This window comes from Hesperophylax consimilis, chromosome 18 (assembly GCF_061612785.1).
Source record: "Hesperophylax consimilis isolate HC1 chromosome 18, BYU_Hcon_1.0, whole genome shotgun sequence".
NCBI classification, from domain to species: Eukaryota; Metazoa; Arthropoda; class Insecta; order Trichoptera; family Limnephilidae; genus Hesperophylax; species Hesperophylax consimilis.
The window spans coordinates 15,885,769-15,909,952 of NC_142853.1; the positions used below are offsets into that span (position 1 = coordinate 15,885,769).

Sequence of the window (24,184 nt, forward strand, 5' to 3'; positions counted from 1 at the left end):
AAACAATAAAAATGATAAAATTCTAGTTTTATTTGTCTAATTATAATTTAAATATAATGTATTCAGAGGTTTTAGAAGAAAGGCGATGTTTATTTAGCGGATACTCTTTATCTTCTTCTTTTCTTTATAGTAAGCCTGCATTCGAACTGCAATGTCAAAAATACATAACAAATTACAACAGACAACATACAAGCTCTTACAATCTAATTGGTTCCTGGACAAAGTCAAACCATTACCGTATACGGACATTTTATACATGTTTTTCTTTATAAAATATATTACGTAAGCTATTTGAGAAACCACCAAATTAATCTTACACATCTAAGATTAATTATGAAATCAGATTTTTTTTAAATTTAATTAAAATCAAATTTAATAATATAATTATTTGAGTATTCTGCAAGTATTTTTTGATTTTTGTTATTGTTACAGCTGTTTCGGCTTTCAAGGCCATTTTCAAACTGTCAGTTCTTGTCATGACTTTAATTCAATTTAAAAAAAATTAAATGGAGTTCTACGAATTAAACACAAAAACAATAAATAAATCAGATTTTGTTTAATTCAATGTAGATATGGGACATGGTAAAAAACACTACCTTTTAATCTAAATAATTAATTAAAAATATGTACAGGGTGGACAGTTGTATTTAAGTAATAAATTTGCATGTTACGAGGCGTATCCAGAAAGTAAGTGTACCGAGGCTCTCACGACCGAATGAATTTTATTTTCGACATGTTGGCTACACTTACGTGTAGCCTGACTCTTCCCCTTCGCAACGAGACCGGTTCAAGGTTAGTACGTTGAGAAGTGTCGACGCGACAACACATTTCGTGAAAAATGTCAATCCAATCTCCCGCCAAGTGTGAAATACGCGGCATCATCCGTTATCTCGTTTGGAAGGGAAAACCTCCGTTTGAGGTTTATAATTTGGTGAAAACTGCATATGGTGATAAAGCTATGAATCTACGAGTATGTATAAGTGGTATCGCGAGTTTAAAAATGGTTCTCACCTCTTCACCCTCCGCCAAAAAGTTCAAAACCACAATTTCAGCCAAGAAAATTATGGCATCCGTGTTTTGGGACTGTCAAGGCATAATTTTGATTGAATATCTGCCTCAAGGGGAGACCATCAACTCTGCAAGATACTGTGAGACCCTAAAAAAATTGCAGAAGGCGATTCAAAACAAGAGGAGATGCATGCTGACAAAGGGAGTCAGCCTGCTGCACGACAATGCCAGACCACACACGGCCAACGCAACGAAGGAACTGCTTGCTTCGTTTAAATGGGATGTCCTAAGCCACCCCGCGCATTCCCCTGACATAGCACCTTCAGATTTTTATCTCTTTACCTCCCTGAAGCTCTACATGGGTGGAAAAAGGTTTTCAACAGACGAGGAGGTAAAGGGGGAGGTGGACGAAGGGGTTGGCGGGAAACTACTTCGAGGAAGGCATCAAAAAGTTGATACCCCGCTTCACCACCTGCATTGAGAGGAATGGCGACTATGTCGAAAAATAGCTTACATATATGTACTACAGTAACCATGTAATTTTTATGTTTCAATAAAAAAATTCGTAACCTACAAAAATTCAGTACACTTACTTTCTGGATACGCCTCGTAGAAATACATCATTTTCGATTTTTGCGTAATGTAATTTGGAGAGAGTTGTCACGTTTCGTTCTGACATGACAAGATTCTGTCCTCTCTGCAAAATCATTATATCGAGGGTCCCTTTGGTCCAATCTTATCGAAAATGTGTCAAAAGACAGGTTTAAGTCATAGCTTCTTAATTTGATTACGACCTTTGGTTTTGCATTGTTGCAATAGTGGTAAAAATCACTAAGTTTGCAAGTAAATGAACACAAAGGAATGACATTAAGGGTAAACTTAAAAGAATTCATAATCTGCTCTTTCACAGATAGCGCTAATTTAATTATTTCACTTAAATACACGTTTTACAAGTAATGCTTTAATATTAAAACAAATTATTTGTTTGCGCCCGTACAAACGCAATATGAATAAATAGTTTTGTCCAAATAAAAACTCAATTCTTTCAAGAGAGGCGGCATACAAATACAATATTGGATTCAATCACCCATACAATATTGTATTTGTAAGCCTCTCTTGAAAGAATTGAGTTTTTAAACAGACAAATCTATTTAGTCATATTCATATTGCGTATTTACGGGCGTAAACAAATAATTCGTCTTAATTTTGTAAAGCATAACTTGTAAATAGCTTATTTTAATAAAATAATTAAATTTACATCATCTATGAAAACGTGCTCTTAACACACTTCGGATGGGAAAGGTATTTCTTCCCGTTCGGTCGATTGTTGCTTGGATGGGAAGGGCATTTTTACCTTTTGCGCCGGCCTCATTTCAATGGCAGAAAAGACGTAATTATTCAATGTTTTAACATGACTATTATATACTAATCTCTTTGTAAAGGTCCCAACTACATGTACATAATTATTGAATCGTAATGCATGTCTTTTTAAAAATTTATTTTCGTGCCTTTCATTCACATCAGTATTTCAACAAAAGGATAGTATATTATTTGTTAGTGAAATAATTCAATTCCTGGAATGAGAGTTTTTATGAGTTTTTTTCTCCGTTCCGCACCTACTCAACTCCTATATCCAAGCAGAGACAAGAAGAGACAGGAAGGGCCAGGAATATTCAAAGTCCTAACAAATCAGTGCCCCCTGGTGTACCAGTCTCACCGGGACAGGGGTGCTCCTGGCTGGTGTGGTACAATCGAACCGTATTGTATTGGCAATTTATAAACTTTGGCAAAAGCGCATGTAGAGACAGATGTCTAGAGAATTGTTATAATTTTTTTTCTTGGAGAGTAATTAATAATTCTTAAAGCAATAAACCTTCTGAAAGACATTTCCACAGGCATAAAATGCCCATTTGCTTGTTTTGAAAACTCGAAGAAAAAGTTAAGGCACACCAATTCCAGACAGTGAATTTTACCAAAGTAACCATTATTAAGTAGGATGTGGTAGCCCAATAAAGATGCATTATTTTAAACTGTTGGCAAACAGGATGTTGGATGCACAAACGTGTACAATGCCTAACTTTAGATTTTATCACTTTTTGTAAATCAATATCAATTCGGGGATAAAATAGATAGAGAAATACATTTTAAGTGTGACAACGACATGAGTATAAATCATTATATTCAATTTATAAAAAAGCTTTGTACAATAAATACGTAATTTATAAATAATATATTGACTGAAAAGGCAGAAGAGAATAACCCCCATTATTAGCCATTGATGTTTTATATTTGGATGAGACATGAAGCGAAAAAATAGGATCTGCTTTTTTACCTCCAACTGACTTCCATCTCTCCCAATGCTCTAACTAAAACTATTGAATCCGGTCTACGCGCACCACTTATCACGTTCTAATAGTGAAACAAGTTTCAATGAGATATTAGTGCGCAGTAGCATCTCTAATTGTAGCTCTATGTTATTGTATCCGGTCTACGCGCACCGCTTATCACATTCTAATAGTGAAACAAGTTTCAATGAGATATTAGTGCGCAGTAGCATCTCTAATTGTAGCTCTATGTTATTGTATCCGGTCTACGCGCACCGCTTCTCATGTTCTAATAGTGAAACAAGTTTCAATGAGATATTAGTGCGCAGTAGCATCTCTAATTGTAGCTCTATGTTATTGGCTCACAAATTCAACTAGATGTGTAGTTGTTTAAGAAAACCATAAAACTGCTAAAATTTGTATTTATTTAATTACTAACTTTGCCCATGTGTAGATTTTAAGACTGTTTTTGCTTGGTGTAGGAAAAATGAAAAAACATTATGGCGTCTTGTCTTAGGAAGAACAGAACTTACTGTATGGATCGAAATGCATAGCTTCAAGTTTCTCTCCTAAACGCAGCCGAGTTGTATTATACTTATGTCCACTGACGGCACTCTCCATCAAAACCATAATACTCCTGCAAAAACAATACATACTTTACTTAAAATTCAGACATCACAAAGAAAGCTTTTACTAAACAATAGCAGTTTGAATATTGGCTAAAGTAAATGGCTCTCATCAAAATTGTACAACGGCTGAATGTGGTCATGCCGCCGAAAGCTCCACTGTAGAAAGATAGGTAAAAGTTACAGCAGAACCATGAGCGGTGCATTCTATTCATCGATGTGGTACATATAGAAACAAGAGAAATATTTTTTGCTTGTGATATTTTATGGATATATTATGAAGACAAGTAACCACTTTCTCATCCTCCAGTTATTGAATTAAATTTAATAACGAGAAGTGCCTAATAAACAAAAATGATCAATTGTAGATCCACTGACATCGCATTAAGTAAAAATAAACGTACTTGGCTTTCACCTTCTTCAGCAGAAGGTTTGTGAGAAACATTTCGGTTACGATATTGTTATTTATATTATCCCCTATCTCCCAGAATTTGAGAACGAGTATCTCAGGCGGTTTAGAGGTTAGAGGTTGGGACACATCCATAAATATACCACTCTTTTGACAGAGGAGCAGTGTTGCCAAGTAGTTGCAAGTAGTGGTAATATTTAGGCCCGAAAATTCAATATCTGAGAGGGATGAAAAGCCATGCAACGTTGTTTGAGTATACGCCATGCATAATTTTGTGAACAAAATATACAAATACATTGTCTGGTATGACGGTTCAATTTACAAAAAAACGTTTTGCCAAAAACAAGTAAGTTATAACGAAAACAGTCAGCACACGATGGGTTAATAGAGCGAAGCTACGTTACTGAGACAACGCATAGTTTCGCTGAACTAGGTCCAGTGGCAACATTTTAGCGGACCATTCATAAAGCTATTTCCAAAACAAAAGTCATCTACAAAAGTCGATGATGCTGATGCAAATATTTTTTATCATTAATACTTTCTGCTTCGAAAATACTACATTTATAATATCCCTTAATTTTTAATTAACGAGTTAATTTCACACGGGCAACTGACTTCCGCCCTTTCAATTGTTATAAATTTATATTCGTTTGTCATTCCATTATGTTATCAGTTAAAAAAAACTTTTGGTAAAGTTTCCTCACTCCGCTTACAACCTCAATACGCACAAATAATTTAAATGTTAACTTCGTTACTTAATTACTACAAGAATCCAGAGAATACAACGTCGGGGCCGTCGGGGGAGATGCTAAAAGATCCATTTTTTCGATCAAGTTAAAAAAAAAAATCAGTTAAAACCGTTAATGCAGTTATAACGGCTTGTTTTTTGGGTATTTGATGAGACGAGGGATGGTGATCAAATAATAAATTAGGTATTGGCACTTTTCACACATCTTGATCAAAATGCAAACCTTTTTTTTTCAAATGTTTCTGGCTTTTGTTCTAGTCATTATTTCAAATTATCAAGAGAGGGAAGGCGAATTTATGTATTCATTTTGTTTAAATTGGCAAATTCCAAAATTATATGGAAGATTTGGGTCGAAGTCAGACTTTAAAGAGACAAAGATGTTGAATGGAGGGGAAGCAATTTTAGTGAGAAAATTTTTTTTTCGGAGAAATGGTTTTACCTTTTTTGTTTAGGTTGAAGTTACGGTATAAATATTATTATTTTGTTTTTTTCTTATTATTGAGGCGAAGTTAGCAGTCCACAACGGAGTGCTGGTACCTAACGTCATGTATGGAAGAGAGGCATGGAACTGGCAAAGAAAAGGCGAAGTTAGCAGTCCACAATGGAGTGTTGGTACCTACCCTGATGTATGGAACTGGCAAAGAAAGGTTGAAAGTAGATTGAATGCTGTTGAAATGAGATCCCTGAGGCGTATATGTGGTAAAACCATGTTTGATCGTGTGAGGAATGTGGAGATCCGCAAAGAGTGCAAGGCTGATCTAAGCGTAACGAGTAATATTAAGAAAAGGACGCTTAGATGGTTTGGGCATGTAGAGCGAATGAGCGAAGATAGGAGTGTAAGAACGATATATTATGCAAATGCGAATGGTGGCAGAAGTCGGGGACGCCCGAGGAAGACATGGCACGATCAAGTGAATCAGACATTCGAGTCGGGCCATGTCAAGAGTCAGAATAATAGAAGAGTATGTATGAGACGATGTATGATGTGAATGAGGCAAGAATTGTGTGCCAAGACCGAGTTGTTTGCCTCTCTGCCTATCCCTTCGGGGGAACGGCGTGATGGTTGGTTAGTTAGTTTGCATTGCACTAGAATACACACATTCTGGAATAAACTCTTTTTTTATTATTATTATTTCCTATTGTTACGCAATACACAAATTTATAATTTCTTGGACACTTGTGATTTTTGATAATTTTGTACTTTGTAAATAATTATTTTTTTCTATTTTATGATTTGCCTACTCATTCAAAAAGTAAATATCTCGACCCGTGTGAAACATAATATGAAAAATATATCTGTCATCGAACAAAGAAACGTTACTTCTCATGTTGGCAACACTGTGAAAACAATCGCCGACCGGCGTCAGCGTGTGACTTGTTCGCGAATCACTTTATATATTTATTGTTATTATAAGTTTGAACGCATCATTGTTTTAAATATTCTTTAAGCCTTTAATACATGTTTCAAATCTTTACTTAATCGTGCTACTCGCTTCTTCAGTATCGGCTTTTATTAGAATGAACAATATGACGCCGATGGAGAATGGCGGCGGGGACGCCAATGTGTCATCCACTAAGCTCATGGTTAACTATATTCCAGAGTTGATGAATCGCGACATGATGTACTCACTGTTTTCGGCATTCGGAAAAATTGACAGTTGCAAACTGATAGCCAACAGAGGTTACGGATTTGTCGAATACTCGAACTCGCAGGACGCGGACAAAGCGCGTGCTTCTTTTAACGGTTTAATGATTCAAGGAAAAACACTCAAAGTGTCATTCGCCTTACTTAACCCCGAAAACAAGTCGGCGGTCAAAACGGACACGGAGTCTAACTTGTACATCAGCAACCTGCCGCCGGATATGACAGTGGAGACTCTGAACGCTCTCTTCCAACCCCTGGGCAACATCACCAACAGTCGCGTATCACAGGGCATCGCCTTCGTGTGCTACGAGAGCCGCGCGCAAGCCGAGGAGGCCATCAAGCGTCTCAACGGATACTGCCCAGAGAACGGGACGGGGCCCATGAACGTGAAGTTCGCCAACAAACCTACGGCCAACAAGACCACTCCTCGCGCGCACCCGCAGGCGCGGCCCACCAACCACATGATGTCCAACCACATGGCGCTGAGCCCTGCACAGAGTCTGTTCGAGGGAGCCTACAACGGCAGCAGCTACAACTCTGGGCTGTCGCTGTCTGCGCGGAGCCTGGTTCCCCCGCCCCTGCTGCCGTCTCCGGGCAAGGCGCTCCCGCTACTCAACAAGGGTCAGCAGCGCTACAACCCCATGGCCGCCCCGGGCCACCAGCCGCCCCTGTCGCTGCTGGCCGCGCCGCTCCTGCCACAGACCACAGTGTATGTATACAACGTGGGCGAGGACACGGAGGAGCTGGCGCTGTGGCAGCTGTTTGGCCCGTACGGAGCTATAGACTCCATTAAGGTGATCAAGGATGCCGAGACCAAGAAGAACAAGGGCTTTGCCTTTGTGAACATGCGGGAGTACGACGAGGCAGCCACTGCGATACAGGCCCTGAATGGATATACGCTCAATGGGCAGGTTCTATCAGTGAGCTTTAAGACGCAAAAGAGAAAGTAGGGTTAAGTGATGTTAGGATATATTTAGTAAGGAGTCCCTGCGTGATTGTTTTGTACGTCTCCCTAAATATTTCTTCGCTATTTTTCATTCCAATTCATTGAACGTATTTTTATATGATGACAAAATTTAGAATTTGAGAACAGGTAGAAATGAATATTTTTATAAGGGTATATCGATGAATATAACAAGATTGTGGATAAGAATGAATGCGTTTAGATGACTTACTTACTTATTTATATGTATTGTCATTACTGTTTCGATGTATGGTTTATGTATCAATTATAATAATTATCTCACTTATTGTATTACCTTTATGCGGGGTCATCTGTCGGGGTCGGTTTGGCTCCTTGGCTCCTCGGCTGATCGCTGACCATTACTACTACTTAACTGTAACAAACATTTGTTCTTCTAGAAATGCCCGCACCTGACTCCCGCCATATATCTTATATATCATGCATTTTATTTCTGTGTAAACTTATTGTATTTTCTATTCTTTTAATAAAAGTTTGACAGTTGCTTTTTAATTCTTATACTTTTAGTCTTATTGTTTTACAAAATATCTATTATCGTAATAATATGCCGTTCCGTGAATATGTGTAATGTATGCAACTATATACTATCAACATACACACATAAGTAATATATAATAGGAGTAGATAATGTATGTTCTTTTATTATAATCATTGTATGGCTGCTACTAATAATGTACATACTATGGAAGGAGAGGGGGAAAGAAAACAGATGCTGGAAGCTTACCTATTTTATTAATATGTTATTTGTCTGAATATACACACTTGTCATTCATTTCATATAATGCTTATTGGCACTCTTCTGCGCCATTTGGTTCAAGTAGATTGCGCAATGTATATCCTCTCTTATTTCACAATAACAATAGCACGCAATGTATAAATATCAACACAGGACACAACCTATAATATCAGTAAACCTAATAATATCAGAGAAGATAACCAAACTAAACGTGGAATGTCCACAGCGTGTTCATATCAAACTAATATATCTCACATCAACCCGTGAGAAGCAAATACAATTCAATACAATACATAGCTTAAGGGACTAGAAGTGTTGGATAATATAACATGTCATTGCGCAATCTACCGCCATGGAACATGCTCCATTTCATTGGTAGATATAAAACTTTAACATGTAGGTATTTAGAAATACGTGTATTACGCCGGGAACAATACGATGCTCGGGGGAGTATGTTGACCTTAATATCCGTCTTGATACAAACTTCCGTCTATCCGTAAAATATCTATTTGGGAAGATGCATGATATTTGATTGTGATAGTGCTCCCAAGTCTTTAAGACAATTTGAATTAATTGTTAAAATACATTCCCCGATTTTAAAACAAATATTATTGTTAAGGATATGAAAGTAAAGTTATATTTTTAATATAAAAATATCAAACATACAAAGTACAATTTTTAATTTTTATGACAGTGTAGGTGTAGGTGTAGGTGTAGGTGTAGGTGTAGGTGTAGGTGTAGGTGTAGGTGTAGGTGTAGGTGTAGGTGTAGGTGTAGGTGTAGGTGTAGGTGTAGGTGTAGGTGTAGGGATGCTAAAATTAAAATACATATTTCTGAGTGGCATGATCCTAACAAAATATTTCTTATTGTATTTGTGTCGTTACAACTAAATTTCACTGGTTAGTCAAATTTTAGGCCCGGTTTTTCAATAAGATAGCTTAGCTTAGTTTATTTTTAAGTTTTCCTAGTCGTTTTTGTTAAAAACCACTATATTTAAAATGAACATGTTTTAAAACTGTTATCAATTTCAATTAGGCATGTCGAATGACTTATCTGTTTGATAACTTGTAGAAAAAGAAATACTGGGATTATTCGTTAAACTGTGATCACTCTCAATACGCGGGCCGTGTTCGAGACAGGACAATTATTTCAAATAGAAAAACTGTGACATTAACGTACAAAATAATGTGTAATAAATATGGAATGAATAACATAAAATGTGGCAAATAACAGATATAATAATACTTTTTGCATGCCAATTAACATTACAGGGAAAATGGGGTATTCATACAACTAGTTTATCAATGTGGTTTGTATTCCTGAATCACCAAATGTTCTATAAATAAATATATGGCTTAGTTCCGGAGACCCTTGGGAACAATCCAATCTTATCCAATATTGTTTTGTAATACATACTTACAACAAAGGCAAGTATTTTCTAGTTTTCTGCATGATTATATATTTATTATTAAATCGACACATAAATTCTGAACAGGGAATACAAAATTAATGGAACTCTTTTCACCTTTGAGCTGAACATTCCTATAAAACTAATATTTATAATCTCGTTAGAAGTAAAAATTCAACTCATTGGTCTGTCTAAAAGTTGTTTTGAAGGAAACGTTGACCGAGTTAGCTTGATGTTTGTTCATTACCACTACATTTATTCAAATTTCAACACAAACCTTGAAAGTTATGTTAATAAGTTAAATAAAATATTTTTGGATGCTATTTGAGCCAACCGGTTTCCTGACCAAAACTGGTTTATTTTATTTTATTGACATTGGCAAACTTTGCACCTGCATACGACAGACTTCTTCTCAATGGCATGATGGTTCTTTGAATTCACAGGTAATGTATCCATGTTTATAATAAACATGAATATTGCAACACCAAGTTCTGCCTCAAAACCTCATGTTGTGTATGAAAGTTAATTTCCTTAGGAATTCATTCAGGAATGTAAAAGATTGTAAAATATAAGATCACATAAAGGGTTACAAAAATAATACTCTGAAATGACAGCATTAAATACCCTTGCTGCCAATGTGTCCAATTTAAAAGGGTATTTAAAAAATAAATTAATCTAAAAAATATGTCGTCTTTTAATGGGTAAATCGGGTGAAATTCACTGCGGCTTAACTTTAGTTCAAATAAATAAAACGAGCCTTTTTTAACAATACTTCTGGAATGCATTACCTTTGTATTTCTTTTTGTATGGAAATATACACTAACATCTCAATATAATTCTACCTAATGTTTTATATTTTACGTAGTATAAAAAAGCTAATTGTATGTCAAAACCTTACACATGTGATGAATCCAGTCGAACCTAACCTATATTACTTCGTAACATTATCATTAATAAAAATAATATGCTCAAAATATTTAAGTACATTGGCTAATGTTAAGGCTATAATTTTTAAATAATCGTAAAAATATCTATGGCATATAATTATTTACATTATAGATTAGGGCAAATACTGTTTACAGAGCAGAATAATTTATAATCTCGAGGCACGATGGAATGTTATTTTGTGATTGGGTTACTATATCGTCTACTTGACAATTAAATTATTTCTCTTCAGTATAAATACACATTACTATTTGTACTGGAGGAGTCAGTATGCTGACGCTGTGGCTGTGGCCGATTGTGGATTAAACCTATTACTGCTGATTGCAACAGGGAAATAGGAGTACAACTAATCGTGAAATAATTGCTATTTCAAATCAGTAATAGAAAACTAAGTCAAAAACCGTGATGTACGATGAGAACATTTTTCTAATTAGTAATACATAACATAGTGATAATAAATTCTTTTAAGGTTTACCAACCTTATCTCGTAATGAGAAAACTGTTTGGTGGCTATTTTTTTTTTTTTAAAGGTTTTCCAACCATATAATTTTGTACGGAAAATGATGAAAATTAGAAAGAGCAACTGCGTCCACTGCTACTTTGATTATACGTCAATTTAATTTGGTCATTATTACAATGACTGTTTAAATGAGAAAAGTTGCAGCCAAAGCAACTTACCTTATTGAGTGATTTTGTTGGTGAAATACTTCCATTAGCCTTAGTCGAAATGCACATAATATGTATGCTATAGCAACCATATTTGAATTAATCTATTCCTTAATATATATATACATATCTGTATAAATACTTAAAACTTCCGAAAACAATACTTATTATCGGACTAAGGAGTATGTCGTACCTAATGTTGCTAATAAGAAGAATAATGTCTAGCTCTTAATGTTAGTACAAACATTATAATATGATTGCTATTTTAAGTACAATACCTTTACCAAAGAAACACCTAGCATTATAAGTGTGGTGGTTTTTGTTGCAAGTTTCAAATATATTATAATTTTAATCTGAACTTGAAAATATTAATAATTTAGTGATTACATGTAAGTTACGTTATTTTGCCTTTTTGGGTAATTAATTATATAAAATGATTGTGTTCTTTGATAAAAGCGTCGTTTCCCGTAATTAGACTACAACTCACATTGATTACAAAAGGCGATTTCACTCACATTCCATTTAACCTTCCTTCGTTCTTCTCTTAATTTCATACACTGATATCTCTTCAAAACATTGCAAGCCAAAATCCAAAATTTCACCAAAGCGCTGAAGCGGAACACTTATAAAACCACAAAAAGATTAAATAATTTGGCCTTATCCCTTCTCATCCCAAATCTTTTCATATTCTAGCAAAAACCAACGCAACTAGGATAATTTTTTTGATAAGTTTTGGTGTTTTCCCCATTTTTAATTTTTTTTATTAATCGTCGAAATAATATTTAGAAGATGAATCATTGCACAGTCACACAAGGTAATACTGGAAAAGGTTTCGCCGTCGCTACGTGTGTCGGGAAGATCTCCTCTCGTGCTGCTGACCGGGTGGGGGCAAGCTGCCGTCTGCTAAGGTCTCCGGGCTGAAGCGCACCCTGGACCCTGACCCGCTGGAGTCCTTTGCTGATACGTAGGAGCTGTCCTCACTCGTCAGACTATCTGGAGGAGTGGGGTTGGTGGGTGTTCCTGCACCTGATCCTTCACCCCCCTTCTTCCCCTGGTTGTATTTCTTTAAGCTCGACCGCAGCTTTGTTTGTCCGCCGAGTTCCAGCCCCAGGCTGCCGGGTCGTTCTTGCACTTGTACGCCGCTTTCTTGAGAATTTTGCCGAGGGTAATATTCTCTGGAGTGGGTCGTGTGTGTGTACTCATTCGTCTTCCACGTGTATTCCACAGGCGGTTTTGTCTGCGTGAACTCATATTCTCTTTTTTCGGGCGTTTTCTGTGGGGGCGGGTACTTGTCACCACTTTTACTGCGCCGAGAATATTGTCCCGAGTAAGTTGCGCTTTCGTCTCCTTCCATCCTGAAGCCCTGGTTGATGTTGGAGCTAGAAGTGTTGGTGCTGGAGGTGTTGGAAGTGTTGGAGTTGGTTCTCCGGTGAGTATTATAAGGTAATCTGGCAGGAGTGCGGTTGTTGTGCTGGACTGGCGGATTCTCGAAAGAGTATTCCGGATTGTACTCTGGGTGATAAGTATCATAGTTGGGTTTGTCATAGTTGTGTTGTTGAAGGTTTTGACCGAATTCGTTGTAAACGACGTAAGGGTAAGTCTCTAGATTTCTGTATTTGGCCACATATTCATTACTTCGTTCACTACTACGGTCGTAGTTATAGGCGGGGGGTTCGTTTCTGTAGCTAGCTTCGCGGGCGGTGAAGTGGCCCACATACTGCGGTCCATTGGTCTCCGGATACTCCACCTGCTGGTTGAGGTAGTCTCCGGCCAGGTAGATGCCCGGCACTCTCTCCGCAGTGTTGAAGTTGTCTCTGTAGTTGAGGTAGAGGTCTCCTTCGTTGCTGGTGCTGCTGGACTTCCTCCGGGGACTGGGTGTGGGGGGCTGGGTGCCGTGGGTGGAGCTGAGGGTGGTGCCAAGGCCGCTGGCCGTGCTGAGGTTGGAGCTGAGGCCGCTGGTGTTGGTGTAGTTGGAGCCCAGCCCGCTGGTGTTGGAGAGGGTGTGGCCGGCGAACCCGCTGGAGGTGGAAGCCATGTTGGCAGGCAGGGTGGACATAGTGGAGTAGTGTTGCGGGGAGTCTGTGAATCTCGAAGGTGTTTTCGGCTCATCGTTGCTCACCTAAAATAAAAATAAATTATATTTTCAGAAACTGACGATTCGTTGGCAAATAATCTTTAACATTTAAGTAGAAAATCTGTTTGTGAAACCTGAACCAATGAAAGCTATTTCTTGAATTTTTGGGTCAGCATAACTAATTCCTCCGTGATAATAATATTGTGTGTTCCATATTTATTGAATTTTTCAAAAAGTAAAAAGAGTGTAAAAATCTCAGGTGAGTCTCATAGTAACTAATGTTAACGCATTTATTAAAAAAAAAAACAAATAAACAAGCTGATTGTCATTATTTTGAAAACCTGGCTCCACATCATAAATATAGACACATTATAATAAGATTGAAAAAAAAACAACTGTTATCTTTGTTTATAATATATTGGGGAGATGAGCAGAATCTTTTAAAATGTTATTCCAAATGGCACCTTTAACCTACCAGAGTACAAGGATTTGGATGTTACCAATAAAAAAATACTATCTACTAAATATTCACACTCGAATGTCTACTTGTTGATTTTGTTTTTCTCACAAAAACATTGTTGGAAATATGCCCTGAGGAGGTGATTCATCAAAGCAGGTTCACATGCCCTAAAATGCTTGTGGATTGGAGTGAAACAAAGATAATAGAAACAAGGGAGATGGGCCACCAACCATTATTAGGATTAACCTGCTTGCACAAAAGTGTCACCAACATCGTTCACCCATACTTCGACAAATATTATTAAGTAAAGATTAAATGGAGAAAAAAAACTTGTTAAAATAAATATATCTTCTCTAATGCCCATTTATTTATATATGATCAGCAATGGAGCGCAGTTAGTAGCAATAGAAGATGAAGGATTCTAGTTGCAATGGCAACGCACTTCTGCCTAACCACCGAAAGAGGAGACAAATAACTGAACTGAAGGTTACGTGAATTTGTGCTTGTATCATCAATAAATAATTATATACAAATTTACAGACTATATTTGACATTTTCCAATATAATCAGTTTAACCTCTCAGACAAAGACTTTTATTTACTGTGTGTTCCTTTGAGGTCAAAACGTGAAAATTTTTGTGTTATTTACGAGTTTTGCTAAAAGTTTCATAACTCACGTTTTGGGAAACGTAGCCTCATTCAAAAAAATGTTTTGGAAAGATTATGAAATTCACTATCGTATTGTGTTGTTATACGTAAATATTTGCGTTTCTAAATATACCTTTTATGAAAACGTCAAAAATATGTAAAAATCGCTGACCATTATTTCATCGCCGTGAAAAATGTACTTTTTTCTGAGTATCACAAAGAAATAACACTTTATATATTGAAGAAATATAATTAAAAACTATTAGGACGGGTTGTTTCGGAGAATTTGAACAATTCATCAAATTTCAACGTTCATTTTCGGGTTCTGTGAAAGTCCTATTCAAGTTCTGTTATTATATCATTGTAGGCTAGTTGCTTGACAAAACTGAAATGAAAACAGAACTTGAAAAAATCTTTCGCAGAGCTTGAAAATGAACGGTGAAATTTGATGAATTGTTCAAATTCTCCGAAACAACCCGTCCTTAGTCACCTCAAAATATTAACCGTCCAAACTAAAATATTTTTAATAAATTATTTAGAAACGCAATAAATTATGAACGAACAAGATGACAGATCCAATCGGCTTAGATAATGCACCTCTACGTTCCATAGATATTCTTGAATACAGACGCGTAGCGTTATTCATTATCGATACTCTGTTTTTTAAATCATGGCAATCCGTATACTAGTGATGGAAATAAATCGATTTTTGTAAAATCTCGCGCATTTACGTGAAAAGACGTTCTAATGTCTTGACCGCTATTACCATATTTACGTCTTTTGACGTTCTAATGTTCTGAGTGGTTAACACTCCCTGTTTCTAACCTGTTAAGATCACCGATGCATTGGAGTGATCAAATATCACCTTTGCTCCAGACGGCGCAGGACCGCAAGGAGTGGAGGAGCCTGGTTCACCTAGGAAATTGGAGTGGGGTCACGTTCCTCAGCAAAGGGAAATGGTGAAGGTGTTCAGTTAATCTGACCTGGTTGGAGGTGATGGTGTTGAGCAGAGGACGGTAGTGCTTTGTGGGTCCGTGGTAGGTGTTGTGCGCGTAGCCGCTACTCGTGTGGAACTCGTAGTCGGGCCCGAAGTGTGGGCTGCCCTCCGAGCCCGTCCTGTAGTTAGAGTCCGTCTGGGAATCAGCTCTGCAAGCAAACAAGCAACAGGGGGATCATCTTTAGCACTCTCCTTCAATAGATTAACTACCACTTCTAATAATTATCTTGATTGTTTTTGCCAATGTTCTGATGTAGAGTGTACACTGTCCATCATCAGGGCAACGAACACCGCAAGGCTGTCCTGAAACATTGGCTAAAAGAAGGAGGAAATACAACTAGGCATAATATCCCAAAACACAATGACGATAATACTTTTATCTGAAAATCTCAAATCATATCATATTTCTAATAAGTGTTTACTATAGATATGGTTTGCTTAGCTCCTATAAGCACTCTGGTGATAGGCCCATTGGGCTACCTCCCATATTTCACCTTGTATTGCCCCCTAATTAAGCGTGTTTTGCGATGTCCCCTAGTTTTACAACGTGGCTTACAAGGAATCCGAGCCTTCTTTCGATTTATTTATTTATCTATTCACTTATACATACATATTATTATAGGTATACATATTATTATAGGTATACATATTGACATTGGGTGCAAGTAATACAGATAGATGTTTCATATATAAAATAGTAGTAGAACCAAATGTGATATGCAACTGTATGTATATACACGACGATGGGGAACATTGACTAAATAAAATATAATATAACTAAACAAAATACTATTTTCTTTACAGGGAAGGAGAATGCCAAAAACCTTTCTACTGGAACACACCAGTTGTAGTTTCTACCACATCCATACATACACTCTATAATGGTACATATACATTTGCGAACCTAAACGCGAACTGAGCCACGAATTACGGGAAAGGAACGAAGCAACTGCAAGCGGTGTATCACGCCATTTGCGGTTGCTTCGTTCCTTTCCCATAAACTGAGGTTCAGTTCGGCTCGCGTATGTATACGTAGCATTATATCGACTTATTACATTGGGAGTCTTTAAATATCGTCTCTGCAAAGCAATACTACTCTCTTTATTTAGAAAATAAATTGTGAATTTTAACCCAGGAGTATAAGAAAGTTTAGAAGCACTGAACACAGAAAGGTTGACAAAAACAATATTTGTAATGAAAAGAAAAGTAGAACAGTATGCCTTTGGTGGTTCCAGCAGTATCGCTTTCCTGTTATAATAATATTTAAATATGTACCAGTTAAACTCGTTTCATTTATGTGAATAACTGAGTTAGGTTGGCGTGCAAATTATTATTGATAGATAGATTCAAAGGGCTCCAGTAAAACAATTATTGTTAATAAACTAATACTTTAACGGTTTTCTGTGGTTGGTAAACCTTTGTGGTAACGAAGTACTATAAAAACATTGAATGCTTGCCTGCCAATTTTTGCAATAAATTACAATGTTATAAAATATTTGTTTAACCTTACGTCTGTCCTCCAATGCAGGAGAAAAGTAGATAAAAAAAAATAGCCAGTGTAAACATTGATCGCAATTGACACAGCTGTGCTCATCAACAGTTAACTTTTTATAATCATAGTGCGATAAACTAGTATGCAATTGATGTGTTGTATGCTTATTAGGTACATTCTTATGCGAAATTCATACCATTTGGCATTTGGGATGGACAGATAATACGAAAACACATTCTAAAATGTTTTTCTCGTAAAATTTTCTAATTTAGTTATTGACCGAGTGAAGTCCTGTTTTAACAAAATCATTTTGAATTTTGTCTATCTGTAAATTTGTTTGCATGTTCCGTTTCGGTTTCTAGATGGTGGCTGTCAAATAAACCACTCACTAGATCGATATCTTCGGGCTTTTTGTAATTAAACAAATTGCTCCTAAAAAGCCATAGATATATCAATATATAGACATATCTATGGCTCAATTCTCAATCAGAACCTACTTATATTATACTATACACCAATGAAAAACTCGGAAAGTTTATTCCATAGAATTTCAGTATTTTTTATTGGTGGATATAGTTAGGCAACAATATAAAGTCACAATATTCACGGTTCCAATTTTCGATCGGAGTTGTACCACCCTGGTAACTGTTTTAATGGTTCAGTGAAGATTTTTTTTTAAAATGTGTAATGGACTTTCTTATTTGCATTTTTTCTAAATAAGTATGTAAATCTAAATATTAAGTATGTACTTACCTGCCTGAAGAAATTTTGAAAAAAGAATTGTCGTTGAGATATTGAAATTAATAAATAATTAAGACTAAACACTTCCAGCAAAGTATGATATTTTGAAAACAAGCCCAATCTTTATATGCAAGACTGAAATTATGCTTTTCTAAGCTTGAATTTTTTTTTACAAAAGATGTAACTGAATAAAAAAACTTGGACTAAGGGTCAGTTATTTTTAACATTTGAATGGTCCCCGTTAAACGCAGGGTGTAGGCCCATTTTAGCTTTTGAACAAATTGTGATCTGTTGACCTGCGTAACAACACAACCGTTAAGCTCATCGACGGTTCAAATCTTGGCGTGCGCAAGTAAATTTTATTTTATTAATTTGTGTTATTTCACAATTTATTAATTTTAAATAATTTATGTAAGTATAATATATTTGCGACACATTCCAGAGTGGTAGATACTTTCAGTATCGCCCTGGGTGAGAGACCACCATGCACAATAGAAACGTAGCTTGAAATGGCTTTAGCCGTGTTTGGTGACCAGATCTGTCTAGCAAGTTACTTCCCCACCTTCACTTCCCCACTACCTTCAGTATCACAACATACCCAATTAGGGATGCCGTAGTCTCACTGGCTCCAGACGGTTGGGTGCAGTTGATAGTCCTGTGCAGCAGTCACAAAAAAAATCAGCGTAACAACTGGCCCTTGCAGATTTCATTTACGAATAGTGTTCCATGTTAATCGGCTGGTGTATAGTATCATACAGTTGGTTCTAGTCTAGGGGCTAATAATTTACCACTTAATGCAATGTGGGAATCTCGAACATGGCGTTTCACCAGCACCTGCACGGGTTCGAGATTTCGTAAACAGGCTTTAGACTATTGAGTGACAAGTGACTAATGTCCTGATTGTGAGATGAGCTGGGAGAGAACTGCAATGGTCATGTTTTGGTAATGATTAAAAAATGTATTTGTTAATTTGTGATTGAAGTGACAACTCCAGAGGATGTGAGAGGCTGTGCCTGCTATGGACGAAGGTCGCTGAAAAAGCACAGAACCGGGACACCTGGAGACGCCGCGTCGACGCTATGGGTCCCTGATCAGAATAGGACAAGTGTGAGAAGATGTATGTATGTATGTGAAGTGTAGTACCTGTATGGTTGCAATCTCGGATGAAGTGGACTAACGTTGGACATCCTCACGTCGTAGCCGGCCGCCACTCCTCCCAGCAACGAGGCCATGTTGTACAGCACCAGCTCGATTATGCTTGGCTTCTTGGAGCGGACGCCTAAGGGAAAATTACACGGAGATACAGTCTGTTTTTACCGGTTTTTACACAATTTTGATGTACATAACACGGTTAACAAAGCATAATGGCAATATAAGTTCTTATTAGAATCCTAGATTTTTCCTGCCTCGTGCAAACACTACTTAAAGAGGCCCTTCTTTCACAGTAATACGCAAGTATCTGATACTCACGTCTTAAACAACTTGTTACTGAAATCAAGAGACCCGCATTCTTTGTCGATTGTTTTGTTCCTAGCATATTAAAGCTCACGCATTCTTAGGAAATGTCTGACACAAGTGACGCCATGTTTAAAGTCTCGATGATGTGGGTGGAAACAACCTCACCTGGCTGGTTGAACGGCGTTGTCGACGAGTTTACAAAATGTCAGCAACGTACAAACCTCCGTGCAGATGTATGGCGATAGTTGCCAAGATACTTGAATCGTCGAATTGGATATTTGCATATCCCCTGTGGAAGGGTCTAATTGTGTAGGAATAAACAATAATGTGTTTAAATTTTGACATCCTGGAGTGATTTTCATAAATAGAATTGATCTGCCATTTTCCTATACCTTAGGTACTGTAGTATTTATTGCTTTTTTAAATGATATTCTGTGGAATGTATCCCCGTGTAAAAACGGAATGAAGAATCGAAATCCAGTGGCATTAGAACGACAGTTCTAGATTAGAAGGTTTTTTTTTTTTTGCATATTACACTATATCCATTTACAAAACACAATAGCAAAAATAAGGGAAATTTGTCAACAGTCTTGATGTGCGTTCTCTTCTTTCAAAACAAAAAAAACAGTAGATGTTAGAACGATGACGTCACATACAATCTCTCGCTGGGACTAGTATACCTAGCATCATGCTATGCTGAGCCAATAGTCCTTTCTGCCATGCTGAATAGACAGCAGATCATAGTGCCGTCCCTGGCGGTATTTGTTATAGACAATTTATAGAATTGACTATCCACTAAAATTATAAATAATATTACAAACTACTCCTCGAATTACATTTGCAGCATGTTTCAGTGAACTGAGCAATATCCACAACGCATATAATATATTCGATATCCTCTCCCTATTTCTCATAAACATGTTGTAATAAAAAGAGAAGTCACAGGGGAGCTGTTAGTGACAGTACTAAGTAAATAAACATGTGGCCGATAGGGTGAGGCATCTGATTTCTAATTAAGTGTTTCCTGGTAAAATAGTATTTTTCAGCATAGTTGGTAGAGTTTATAAAAAAAATTACTCAATCAACTGTGAGAATGTAGCGAGCATAAACTGAATTTACGTAATTTCAGCAAGGATTAGAAAAATTATTTTATGTGTTATAAAATGAAAAAAAAACTCCATCATTTACAGAAACATTACATAAAAAACAGATACCAACATGATTTCCTTTGTGAGTTCGTACTTATAATCATGAGAATTGGAACTGATGGATGTTTTGAGAAAATTTTTCTTTTTTGAGAAAAGAATCTTTTCAAATCCGTTCAAGTGATAAAGAACATACCTGCAACGTATTTTACCCTGGTGATTATTATTATTCTAACTTTGAAATGTGCATACATATGGGTTACTTTTGCAGTTCATTTTAAAAGTTGAACATTTGCACAGGTAAATAAATCAGAATAAAGAGATTGCTGCTTGTGTAGTGGTCTTACGATACAGTACCCTCGGTAAGGTAAGGGTAAGAAAGGACAGCGGGCGGGTGTTCCAAACTAATTTGAACCACTTTTACCTCGACTACAATAGTTTTATTATAGTTTGACTACTATCGGTGTGCACAAATACTTTAAAAGTTCATTCTTTAAAATGATTTGCCCGTACATTCCATGACTTTTACTAGTTTTAACAAAAAAAAAATGTGAGTTACGGCTTTCTGCCTTATGACTGTCATGAATAATGGATAATATTTTATACACAGTTCAAGTTTAATTTGGAAACCTGTTTTTAAGCCGAGAAAACTTCCCTTTAGTAACAGCAACATTTGTGTTTATTCATTGAAACTGATCACTCTGAATTCAGCAGTTTTACTTTTTATTTTAGATATTTCAAAGAACCATAGCTCTTGTTAGAAATGATATTGCTATATGAAAAATGTTGCATTCACATGGAATTTCCTAACAGAAATGGTTGTGTAAATTTCATAACGCCAAAGCTTAACATCTGAGAGTTTTTACTGCTTTAGACAATCCGATATCTGCTGTATAACTTTTACATGTAGATTGAGTGACAGCAAAGAACCAATTGTCTATTCTGATACCTCAGAAGGTTTACTAACCTAGCATTACAGATACATTTCTTAAGGTTAAACGCGACGTTCGTTATAATTTACGTGTTCATAGATGGCGCTAATATAATTATTTTATTAAAATACGCATTTTGAAAGTTATGCTTTACAATATTAAGACAAATTAATTGTTTACGCACGTACATATACGCAAATATGAATAAATATCGATGATTCAATCCAATATTGTATTTGTATGTATTTCTTAAAATAATTCGAAAGCATAACTTGCAAAAAGTGTATTTTCATAAAATAATTAAATTATCGCCATCTACGAACGCGTGGATTGTAACGAATGTTACATTTAAGCTTAATGCCAGAGTTTTTGCTGCTTCGGAAAATAAATTTAGTGTTGTAGGTTGTAGTTAAGATGAAAGATAGTAATGCATAGTGATTATACCTTCAGTATTATACAATGTGGGCATTGGTACATGTTGCCTGGTGACTCCTCCCAGTGGATACTCAGGTCCCCATTCTTCATTATAGTCTAAAAGGAAAACAACCAGGAATAAGCACTTCACCTTCAGAACAACAACCATTGGCTTTCTAACACTTCTGCATTTAAAATAAGTTAAGCAAGATGATCATTGGTTTTTTGTTTATCGTCAGTTTCAAAAACTAATGACTGATGGGAGGAAAATATGTACATAAGCAATTTCTACAGAAAATAAAACAAAACAAAACACTTTACTAAATCTAATGCAGCATTTCAAAAACAAGTAAAAATCGGTAATCTATATATGGAAAAATATACCATGCACGCTGATTTGCAATCAATGATCGATATTCATACAAAAAAACAAATAAAGCACACAAATAATAAAACATACTTACTTTGCAAATAATTCTCACGTAATATATTCAAGGTCCAATCCATAATTATGTATTTTTAAGCACCGTAAACCCAAAGAAGCAGTTTAATTTCCAGAAGTGCAAAGTCTAGTAGATATCACTGGAAAGGTTCCACATAGAAAAGGCACTATTGATTTTGTATCCACCACCAAAACAAACATATAACGTTTATTTTAATTGTTATTAATTATGAATGAATAACCTCCGTTGTGTGTTATTTGATGTATAATATTAGGAGAGAAAATAATAAACATGCAAACAAAAATAAGAACAACATTTAGCTCAAGTAATTTATTGAATCATGTAAATTAAAAGTGTCATCTTAAAAAGCATCATAAAAAAGTATAAGTAATAAAAGTACTACAAAATTATCACTATTCAATGTCTAACACTATTGTGTCTCTCATAATAAGACGAACAAGGCACTTAACAATATAATTATAGAAAACTACAAAAGTTCCGTCTTTTATCAATACATGAGGGTTCCAGCAAATAGTCAATCAATCAATCTTAACTATTAGATCATAGAGAATAGATATACAACAATATCTTGAGGAAGGAGAGCAAGAAACCAGAAAACATCCGGGTACGCTCTTTCCACTGAGCCACCTAGACTCCCAGATTTCCTGCCATGATTAGCTCTAATTGAATACAGACATTGATATAATAGAATTCTAGGAATGTTGTGGGAAGGGAAAAGTAAATTTAACTACAGGCAAAACTTAGGAAAGCTATCAATAATTATTATTAAACTGCCACCACCATTTTGATTGGATTTCCAAAATTAATGCATGTCGTAAATTAATGTTACTTGAACAGTGAAAACAATTGGAAGCTTTCCTTATCACGAGGAATGCTGCGAGTAAAGCAAATTTTGATCAAATCAAATTCAATCTACTTTGAAAACTCATGAAAAATTTAGATAAAATAAAAATGCATGCATTTTTTTTTCACATAGTTATTTTGACGTGTTCTTCTAAAAATGGCAGATTGATTACAATTGCTAATAAAATGCATTATCACATAGTGATATAATACAGGGTTTTCCAATAAGAGGTGTTATTTTGAATAGCCCGCTATTTCGGTAGATGTTACTTTTGAAGCTGTCATTTTTTGACATTTGACAAGTAGAAACTACGCCATTAATAAAAATGGAACGATACACGCTTCAACAACGCATTGAAATTATTAAAATTCACTTGAGTGAATCAAATGCAAATCATCTCGAGTGATGAGGCCCATTTCCACCTCGGTGGCTTAGTCAACAACAAAATTGTTGCATCTGGGGCTCGGAAAACCCAAGAGTTATTGTTGAAAAGCCTCTCTATCCTCAATGTGTGACTGTTTGGTGCGGTTTATGGTCCGGCGGAGTCATTGGACCTTACTTTTTCGAAAATGAGGCTGGAGCAACAGTTACGGTGAATGGATTGCGCTATCGAGAGATGATTAATGATTTTTTAACGGCCGGAATTGGATGGTATTGATCTGGACCACGTTTACTTTCAACAGGACGGCGCTACGTGCCACACAAGCAACGAAACCATCGATCTTTTACGATTGAATATCAAAATAACACCTCTTATTGGAAAACCCTGTACATGTACAAAGATAGATTCCACCCGTATTCTATCAAAAAATACAAAGTTTTGCACAAAAAAACATCAAGATGGCGAGGATTACAAGAAAAAAATTTGAAAATACATATATATTTTCAGTTGCTTAACATGATTTAAATTGAAAATCCAAGATGTTTAATGCAACCAGATATTTCAGTGAATCGGCGAACAAAACAATAGCAACATATTTGGGTAAATAGTTTGTGTTTCTTTTGAAAGGAATAATATT

At 36.1% G+C, this 24,184-nt stretch overlaps 3 protein-coding genes across 4 annotated transcripts in view; 1 reads left to right on the forward strand and 2 right to left on the reverse strand.

Moving 5' to 3' along the window:
* Window positions 1-4,523, reverse strand: mRpL33 (mitochondrial ribosomal protein L33). The gene is made up of 3 exons (XM_089642608.1): window positions 4,363-4,523; window positions 3,866-3,969; window positions 1-146 (listed from the first exon to the last, which is right to left on the reverse strand). Exons 1-3 carry the CDS (start codon window positions 4,500-4,502, stop codon window positions 94-96), a joined length of 297 nt encoding a protein of 98 aa, XP_089498734.1. The 5' UTR covers window positions 4,503-4,523; the 3' UTR covers window positions 1-93.
* A 1,931-nt stretch (window positions 4,524-6,454) lies between these two features.
* On the forward strand, window positions 6,455-8,240 carry fne (ELAV like RNA binding protein found in neurons). The gene has a single exon (XM_089642611.1). It carries the CDS (start codon window positions 6,634-6,636, stop codon window positions 7,708-7,710), a length of 1,077 nt encoding a protein of 358 aa, XP_089498737.1. The 5' UTR covers window positions 6,455-6,633; the 3' UTR covers window positions 7,711-8,240.
* Window positions 8,241-8,455: 215 nt separating this feature from the next.
* Window positions 8,456-24,184, reverse strand: part of LOC149415430 (mitogen-activated protein kinase kinase kinase 11-like) — a 181,636-nt gene continuing 165,907 nt past the window's right edge. For both annotated transcript variants that reach the window (XM_089642610.1, XM_089642609.1), the window contains 4 exons: window positions 21,888-21,974; window positions 19,052-19,187; window positions 15,662-15,824; window positions 8,456-13,616 (listed from right to left, as the gene is read on the reverse strand). In XM_089642610.1, the coding sequence (XP_089498736.1) occupies window positions 12,339-13,616; window positions 15,662-15,824; window positions 19,052-19,187; window positions 21,888-21,974 (1,664 nt within the window). In that variant the 3' untranslated portion in view covers window positions 8,456-12,338. The remainder of the gene's footprint in view (window positions 13,617-15,661; window positions 15,825-19,051; window positions 19,188-21,887; window positions 21,975-24,184) is intronic.

Bases quoted from the DNA above. Each gene is read 5' to 3' on its own strand.
- mRpL33 (XM_089642608.1), bottom strand. From the start codon at position 4,502: ATGGATGTGTCCCAACCTCTAACCTCTAAACCGCCTGAGATACTCGTT. The intron at 3,970-4,362 runs GTACGTTTATTT...TTGTTTTTGCAG, and splicing joins CTGAAGAAGGTGAAAGCCAA to GAGTATTATGGTTTTGATGG. The intron at 147-3,865 runs GTAAGTTCTGTT...TTGACATTGCAG, and splicing joins TATGCATTTCGATCCATACA to TTCGAATGCAGGCTTACTAT.
- fne (XM_089642611.1), top strand. From the start codon at position 6,634: ATGAACAATATGACGCCGATGGAGAATGGCGGCGGGGACGCCAATGTG.